The sequence below is a fragment of the Callorhinus ursinus genome, unplaced genomic scaffold (genome assembly GCF_003265705.2).
Source record: "Callorhinus ursinus isolate GAN/ISIS: 27379988/994484 unplaced genomic scaffold, GSC_fseal_2.0 scaffold22, whole genome shotgun sequence".
Classification (NCBI taxonomy): domain Eukaryota; kingdom Metazoa; phylum Chordata; class Mammalia; order Carnivora; family Otariidae; genus Callorhinus; species Callorhinus ursinus.
In genome coordinates this window covers 26,889,574-26,898,664 of record NW_027397084.1, presented here as the reverse complement: position 1 = coordinate 26,898,664, position 9,091 = coordinate 26,889,574, and the positions used below count along the sequence as shown (strand labels likewise).

The window sequence follows — 9,091 nt, the reverse complement described above, 5'->3', positions numbered from 1 at the left end:
CAGGCCAGACAAAGGGGCCCTCACTCACCCCGGACCCACTGAGAATCTTGTGCTCCACACCCTCTCGGGAAGAAGGGCGTAACTTCTTTTTTAACTCCTCCTGACCAGACCAGAATAGGGAAGCGCTCGATATTTGCAAGAGGAACAAAAACCGAGGAACTGAGTCCGACACCTGACAGAAAGTCTGTGGCGATTAAACAAACTTGTGACACCTCAGAGGCTTCTCATGGCCACGAGCAACCTGTAGCTGGCGCGCAAGTCCATGACACGCATGCGCACAAAGATCTAGTTAGCCTGAAATCAGAGTGCGCCTGCGCATAGTGGCAACCGTAAAGCGGGTATAATGTTACGCAGAGTTCCTAGAAATCCCCGCCTATTCCCCAGGGCCCTGCCTGAATGCTTTACGCCTCAATTATAACCTCCGATAAAAATCAGGGTATCACCTCCACGGGGTGTGACTCAGATCCTCTTCTGGAGTACACCGGCACCCTGTCGCCCCGCACTTGGAGAGTGTAGTCTTGCTTTGCAATAAAGTTTCTTCCAGTATGCTTTACTCTGGTCCTTGAATTTTTTCTCCGGGCAAAGTGAAGAACCTGGCACCGGCTGGCGGCTGACGTCACGGGTCCCGAGAATTTCCCCCGTCTCCAGTATCACTTACCTTTTGAGAAAATCTAAGTACACTATTTTACTTTCTTCTTCCTTTGTTTAAATTCCCTTTTATTTAAAAGATTGCCTGGGCCCTTAAATAAAGAAAATTGAAAACACCTGAACGACTAGTCTTGGTGGTTTTGGGGAGAGTGAGGCACAGGATTTACATGAAGAGTCTCCGCTGAAGCTTGTGGGGTAAGGAAGGGGGTCAGCGATCTATCAAACAGATCATGTCCTAAAGGTCCAACCAGTAGCCAACAGTGGGAAGGCCTCACCTACATTGCAAATTTTCCATTGGGAGGGACTAATCTTCTCCATTTTTGTATCTTGTTAGCATTAGACCCAATGCCTTATCCATAAGCAATGCTCAATTCTTCCTAGAACCACTTTGATGGTAACTATCAAGTGGCATTTTCCTTTAAACAACACAAAAACTGACTCTTACTTTCTTCCAGACATTTCCCTTCTGACCGGGAGTTTAATAAATCCTTTTATTAATTAAAATATTTCAATGACGGGTTACAAATGGTCCTGAGGACAAGAGGAGGAAAGTCCCCTGAAACAAAAACATCCCATCCCCATTTCTTCTGGGGTGAAATGCATGGGGCCCAGTTTTGGTCAGGACACCTTACATCACTTACGGATTGTAAGGCTGTGTTTCATTAGGAGATGGCTGGAAATTTATGTCAATCTGGATTCTGGTCAGGTTCTGGAAGCCAAGTGCTGACAGTGGGTGAGACACTATATGCCCAGCTCTCCTGAAATGAAAGAAAACAGCTGTGTTTGTAGAAAACAGGTGGACATCATTAACATCTTGGCCAAATATTCATTGGATAAAAAGCAATTTCTCTCCCCTTACAGGAGGCAAAAAGATGCGTGTATCAGGGAATGCTCTTTAAATTGGGGCCTAGAAATTTGGAGAAACTCTCTTCATTACTACTACCTCCCTGGAGTCCACAAGACTTTTAATAATGACACATCTAGTGGCTTCAGTGCCATTTAGTTTTGAGAAATAAGTGGAATTCCCTGATGTAATATTTTCCTTTATTTAAAATTTTAGCCATTTGTCAAGAGCATTGTCTTAGCACCAGATGTCTAAAACTATCTTCAGGATGGATGGTACCTCAGGCCAGGAGGGCATCTTTCAAGTACTTAAGAGGGGAAAACAGACACACATTCCAATGCCGTACATCAGACTAACTCAAGGCATGCTAAGAATCTTCCATGACATCTGTTACAACCACTCCACTAATAAATATCGCCTAATAAATGTTTTCCCTTTGGCCCCTTAGGCGATGCACCCCTCCTTGTCAAGAGCCATAAAGGCAGAAAGAATGGAATGGGGAGTATTCGTAAGCCCATGGTTAAGACTGCTTTGCAAGATTTTGCGTCCCACTGACCCTGTCACCTATTCATTTTAATTCTTGGAAATATCTCAGGAAATATGCCCTTTGTCCCGGGCACCTCCCTGGCCTAGATTACTGGAATAACCTCTGTAAAGCTACACCCATTCCAAATAGAGCCTTTTATCTACACCAAATCAGCCTACCTACCTCATTTGCCTTTATTTTTAAAGAAAAGTTTACAACAGTTCATTTCAACACTCTCCAACTCAGTAACAATTAATTAATTAATTAACAACAACAAAAACATTGCTTGTAAATGCAATGCATCACCACAACATCCAGGTGAGCTACACTTCCTATCCTAAATGCCTGCCCACAGGATATTAGGGTTGGATCACTAGACGGAGCTCACCTCAATGGCGCTACACACAAAGTTTGGTCTAACTGCCTCAAGGAAGATTGGCTCTCTTTAGGCATTGGTGGGCAATTGGGGCCTCAACAGAAGTGAGGTCTCCGAAACTGCCCTTCAGTACAATGGAAGGGCAAATGGGGAGCAACATGAGTAGGGCTGTGAACAGTCTGTCAAGGACTTGGGGCTTCAGACTTGAATTAAAGGGTGAGTAGTGAAATACAGGGATAAGCTGAGCCAAATGATAGGTGAGCTCTCCCAGGCAGCCTCAGGACACAGCTGCAGAGCTTCTCTTTGAACTTGTGCATTTCAGGGAAATGGCAGTGGGAAGAGGGGGTGGTGCCATAGGCGTCCCAACAGAAGCCAGTGATCTACTAAGGCAGGATGGGGTAAGGATTGGTAGAATAGATTCTTCTCTGGTCCTTTAGCCTGTTGTGTTTCTCAGCCAAGTCTGCAAGGCAGCCGAGTCCCACCTCTGCTACTGAGCACTCTCAAAGTTTTTGATTTAACTCTTTAGTGCTGCAACTAGGTAAGCAACACTAGACTGGCTGCACAAAATTTCATTTTGCATTTCCAAGGACCAAGCTGTAGCATGACCAACCTCAGAGTTTGTCAATATGTCTACAGTCACCCACAGGCAAGAGCTATCAAATAGGTTCCGAATTTAAGCACACATGAGAGAGGAGGTTTCCCCAAAAGGCAGATTTTACATGCCAAAACAATTCCACACAAAGAAGTAGTGGAAACAGCTACTGGGTCACAGGAACAAAATGGCTGCACACGAGAGAGAGAGTGGTAGGGCTGCACACTGCAAATTTCTATAAACTTTGCAACAAGACAACAATGTCTCAAATACCACTTTCTAAGAGTGGGGGAAAGATGGATTTTTCTCCCAAACAAAAATGGTGAGAAATTTCTCCCAGCTGACTTAAAGTCGTTGTGATTTCTGAACAACAGGCATTAACTGGCATCCCCGAGAAACTAGAACCAAGTATTGTTAGTGTCATTTGTTTGTTTGGTTGGTTGGTTGGTTGGTTGGCTGGTTGGTTGCTATTGCTTTGTTTTGTCTACATTCTTTGCCTCAGATACTACTGGGTTTCTTTCATGACCTTTGGCAACACTACATATTGGATTCTGGGAATATAATTTTGCATAGGTTATTTGCTAAAGTGGTCAGGTGTAGGATCAGCACTATGAGGCCCTATCGACTCATTGGACCCTTTTTTAAAGGAAGTTTGTCAGACAGTTGACATCAGAGTTTCTGAAACCCTGAACCGACTATATTCATTCATGCGAATGACACATAGATCTAGATGTCTACCCAGGGACCGAGCGCCACTTCCCTCTGTCAAAGCAAGCAAAATGCAGTGACTTAAGTGATTACCAAATGTGGGGAGTATGTCCAGCGCAGTCTTTTCCTTCTTTTTGGAGTAAGCTGCCTATGGATATCATCCACCGCGCTACTCCTCCAGAAATCAAACAGAAGGGCTTTAGGCTCTCACACTGAACTAAAATATCAGACTTGGCCTTTACCTGAAATCAAGATGTCGATATCATGGTTTCTCATCTGCTATTCCTTTGTTTTATTTGTTTGTTCAACATGAGGGTGAGAAGGGGCGGTACTCCTTATTGACACTTCCACCCCTCTTCCAACATCACCTGCTGAAGCCATGCCTCCTGGGGATTCTAAGATTTCTATTAAGCAGTTCCACCTTCCTCAAAAGTATTTCCTTCTCACTTTCCAGTTCTTCAAGACTCAACAACTCCACAAATCTTCTCAAACATTCCTACACCCAGTACCCAAACTAATTTCCACTCTAGCCTTCATATTAATGCAGAGCCATTATAGATGGTTTTATCTTCTCTTCCCAGAGGTCCAGTTCCTGAGCAATGGATACCTCGCTTACATCTACTTGTAATGCCTCTATCTTTGTGGCACCTAACATAATGTGTGCATGTTGAAAGTACTTGATAAATGATTTTTTTTAATAAGTGAGTACTTACTCTGCATTTCTCTAACATTTAAAAAATGCTGAAAGATTTCCTTTCTATGTAACACAATTATGATAATTTCAGACATTTGAATGGGCCACAAAAGGCAAAATATATTGCTTTTTGCCATATGTATAAATTGTGTGTGAGAAGTCAAAGGACTTATGTATTTCTACAAACTGAACCTTGGAATATTTTTGCCATTTATGTCATATTTGTCTACTGAGCACACACCATACACCTAGCCCCATTCTACTAAAGGGGATGCAAAGAAGAAAGTTAGAGCCTGGCTCCCAGGAGACCACTCCTGAGATGAGTGAGATTTCAGAGTGTGGCCCAAAGACTATCTCATCAGAATCACCAGCCATTAAACATTCAGACACTCAGGTCCCAGTACCTACTGAATCAGAATCTCTGGGAGAGGGCCCAGTAATCTCTTATTAAATGGGCTCCCTGGATGTTTTTAAGCATATTTATAACCACTGCTGCAAAGCAAGATGGAGACCAGTAAAAGCTGTAATTGAATTATGAACCTGATACTGAAGGAACACAAGGAGGATCTAGACTGCTTTTGTGGGGGGAAGCAGAGAATCTTCTGGAGGGAAGTGATGCCTGAGCAGAGGCTGATGATGGATAGAGTTAACCAAATGACAAAAGGGAGAAAGTTGTTCCAGCAAGCAACAAAGTTTTTATTTTCATTTTTTTACTTTAATCTGCAATGGTTCTTACTCAAAATAAATTCACCCAACAAGATGTTGTTTTTGTGATTGTGGTGGTTGTGGTTAACACCTGCTATCTGGATGATGTAGCATTCCATTTAATTCTCACAACAACCCTCTAAGACAAGCAGAGCTAATATTTTTAAATCTGATTTTATAGATAAGAAAACTAAGGTGAATAGTTTATCTGTCATACACCTGGCAAATGTCAAAGCCAGGACCAGAAGAACTGTGCCTTCTACTCCACCGTGACACACCATCTCTTCAAGAATTTATACCAACTTTAAAATACATTCTGCCAACCAGTCTCCCCTTTCCAATTAAGGATTCAAAAAGGATTTGTGCATGCTAGATTACCTTTGATGTCCACCCAAGCACTAAAATTCCACAGATCGGCAAAAAATTTTAAACCTTGTTAAAATGAGAGTTAAGATCACCACCAATAGACTCATTCATGAGACATTGCCCTCAGTTTCCAAGCATGTGTTTATTTTCAGGCAAAAGCCATGGTCAAATTGGGAAACACCAGCTGGTTTTTCAAGATTTTGAAATATCAAAAATTAATGTTATGATTCAAGTAAGAATGCAAAGATAAAAGTAAAAGGCTACCATGACTGAATATTGTGACATGACATGATGTCATATGAATATTATTCTAATACCAGTAAATTTTTAAAAGGAAAATGTTTAGCTACTTGTCAAGTTAGTTCTGATTTTGAAATCATTTATTGGACTTAAGACACGGCCTTTATTATTTTGACCTATTTCAATCTGATAAATGAATAGTGCAAAAGACATACCCAGGTTTGTCTTTCAAAGAGCATTGGTATTTGCTTCAGGTGTGAATATTTTTAATTTCTAATTTGTGCTAATTCTCAATAATTTAATTTGTTTGAATAAAGTTATTTTTAAGATTAAAGGGTGGGAGGAAGAAAGCAGGATAAGGCAAATCATTTAATATGCTTTTAACTTAAGTAACTGAAAACTTTGCTTCAATTGATTCAATCAATGAGGAATTTATTATCTCACATAATAAGAAGCCAAAATACAGGACTGATTTATTTAGCAGCACACTGGCATTATTAAGGATCAGTTTCTTTCCCCTTTTTCTGTTTAGCTCTCTTGAGCAAATCACCTCATCCACAAGCAATTGGAAACCACAGTTTGTAGACATCATATTTTTGTGAGAATGGTCAGACACAGACAATTAACTGTTCCTTCTCATTTTATCAATGTGTTAAAATTTTCCCAGAAGCACTCCAACAGACTTTCTCTTTCATCCTATTGGTCAGAATTATGTTAGATCCCCATGTCTACACCAATCATTGGCAAGAAGAAAGGGCCTCTGTGGTTGCCCTAGATTGCTGGTTCTCACATGGGACTACTACTATCCAAACCCTCAGCATGCCTTTTTACTCTTGCCTCCCATCCCTTGCTCACATGGAACATCTAGAAATGTTTTGGAGCATTTTTAGTTGTCACAGGAATGGAAGATGCTTTGGAATTTAAACAATGAAGATCAGGGATGTTAAATGTCCTGCAGTGCATGAATTAGTCCAAAAAAACAAAGAACTAGCCTACCAAAAATGCCTCAAAATATGTTCCTTCCAACTTCGAAGATCACTAGCATTGGCCCCTGGGGCTGGATATGGAGCCTGCCTTCCCTGAAGAGAGATAAGACATTTCTCTGTGGTGTCAATGGGATGGGATCAGGATAAGTAGGCGATGATTTTCTAGCAGACAGAGTTTTCTAAGGATGGAATGATAAGCCTTTGGTAAGAATGACAACATAGGTTTGGCAATCTTTGTAAGAAAGAGTTAAAGAATTTTGGACTAGATGAAATTAAAGGTGCCAGAGGCCTTCTATTCTAGCCCAGTGATTAAGTAGCCGAAATGAAAACTTGATTTGGGACACCAATTTCCACTCCCCACTGCCTGGTCCCATATTCTACAGTAAATTTCATCAAATATCTTCAATCAAAATCCAAAAGATAGTACTAATTTATATCACTTTAAAGACTAATACACTGTAATAGAACTGAAAAGTTTAGCTACATAGAGAGAAAGGATGTGTTTAGAATGTCTTGCTCATATTTAACTGGTAAGTTCAAACAACTTTCACTATTACATGGTAAATACATAATCATATATAATATGTTAAGAAAATTTTTCCCAAATCAAATCCAAATTTGTTTAAATATTCTGCCTAACACAGACTTGGGGAACCCATCCAAAACTCTTATGAACCACATATATTTCCAAGGCACCCGTCCTTTATGGCCTTCAGTGATTTTTTACTTTTCTAGTCAGTTATTAAAAGCATCACCTCGGGGCGCCTGGGTGGCTCAGTCGGTAAAGCGACTGCCTTCAGCTCAGGTCATGATCCTGGAGTCCCGTGATCAAGTCCCACATCCGGCTCTCTGCTCAGCAGGGAGTCTGCTTCTCCCTCTGACCCTTCCCCCTCTCATGTGCGCTCTCTCTCTCTCTCATTCTCGCTCTCTCAAATAAATAAATAAAATCTTTAAAAAATAATAATAATAAAATAAAAGCATCATTTCATCATCTGCCTTCAGCTCAGGTCATGATCCCAGGGTCCTGGGATGGAGCCCCACATCGGGCTCTCTGCTCAGCAGAGAGTCTGTTTCTCCCTTTCTCTCTCCCTCTGCCTCTCCCCCTGCTCGTGCTCTCTCTCTCTCTCTCTCAGATAATAAATAAAAATCTTTTAAAAAAAAAGCATCAACTCACATATTTGAAACATTCCCTTAGAATCTTAGATAGTTCACATTTCAATAGATCTGTCAGACCTACAGATAGATATGTATGATAGATATGATATTTCTTTAAAAGTAACTGACTTTTCAGTATTCCGGCTAGAAAAATATAACATAAAATTCATGCTTATCTGAGATAGTCTTACTAACTACTTATAAATTCATTTAGCCCTTTCCTATTTAATCTTCTTTTATTTTTTTTATTATGTTATGTTAGTCACTATACAGTACATCATTAGTTTTTGATGTAGTGTTCAATGATTCATTATTTGCATATAACACCCAGTGCTCATTACAACACGTGCCCTCCTTAATACCCATCACAAAGGGTAATATTCTCTTTTCCAAGTAATATTCTTAAGTAATATTCTCTTTTCCAAGTACTCATACAATTCCAGAAGAAAAAAATAATAAGCGTGTTCAGGAAAAGTAGATGCAATTCATACATTACCAAAACCAAGTATTTATTATGTAATGAAACTGACAAATATTTAGATACCAAATACTTGGTCAACACCCTTAACTATAAAAAGTATATCTGTAAGTTTCATTTATTTCCAAAATGGCATTTGTCAAAAAAAGTTTTATCAACTTTAATAGAAATCCATGACATAATGCTTCAAAAATACTCTTACTGAACTCATGATTAAAAAAGAAATCTAAAGTGAAATAAGCCAGTCACAAAAAGAGAGAAACATACAATTTCACTCCTATGAGGTACCTAGAGCAGTCATATTCATAGAGACAGAAAGCAGAATGGTGGTTGCCCCAGGCTGGGGGAATAGGGCAGTGGGAAATTGTTGTTTAGTGGGTGTAGTTTTAGTTTTGCAAGATGAAAAGGGTTCTGGAGATTAGTTGCACAACAAAGTGAATGTACTTAACACTATTCAACTATACACTAAAAAATTATTAAAATGGTAAATTTTATGTGTATTTTACCACAATTAATAATTATTAAACTCTAAAAAAGAAAGAAATTGGGGTGTCTAGGTGGCTCGGTCAGTTAAGTGTCTGCCTTTGGCTCAGGTCATGATCCTGGGATGGATCCCCACATTGGGATCCTTGCTCAGTGGGGAGCCTGCTTCTCCCTCTCTCTGCTCCACACCACCTGCTCATGCTCTTGCTCTCTCTCCTCTCTCAAATAAATAAATAAATTCTTGAAAGAAAGAAAGAAAGAAAGAAAGAAAGAAAGAAAGAAAGAAAGAA

The 9,091-nt window shown here is 40.0% G+C and overlaps 1 protein-coding gene across 1 annotated transcript in view; it reads right to left on the bottom strand.

The window, feature by feature from the left end:
• Positions 1 to 1,292: 1,292 nt before the first annotated feature.
• The window catches only part of CD109 (CD109 molecule), a 171,005-nt gene continuing 163,206 nt past the window's right edge, over positions 1,293 to 9,091 (bottom strand). Inside the window, exon 33 of the mRNA XM_073905229.1 lies at positions 1,293 to 1,406. Coding sequence (XP_073761330.1) covers positions 1,390 to 1,406 — 17 coding nt within the window. The 3' untranslated portion in view covers positions 1,293 to 1,389. The remainder of the gene's footprint in view (positions 1,407 to 9,091) is intronic.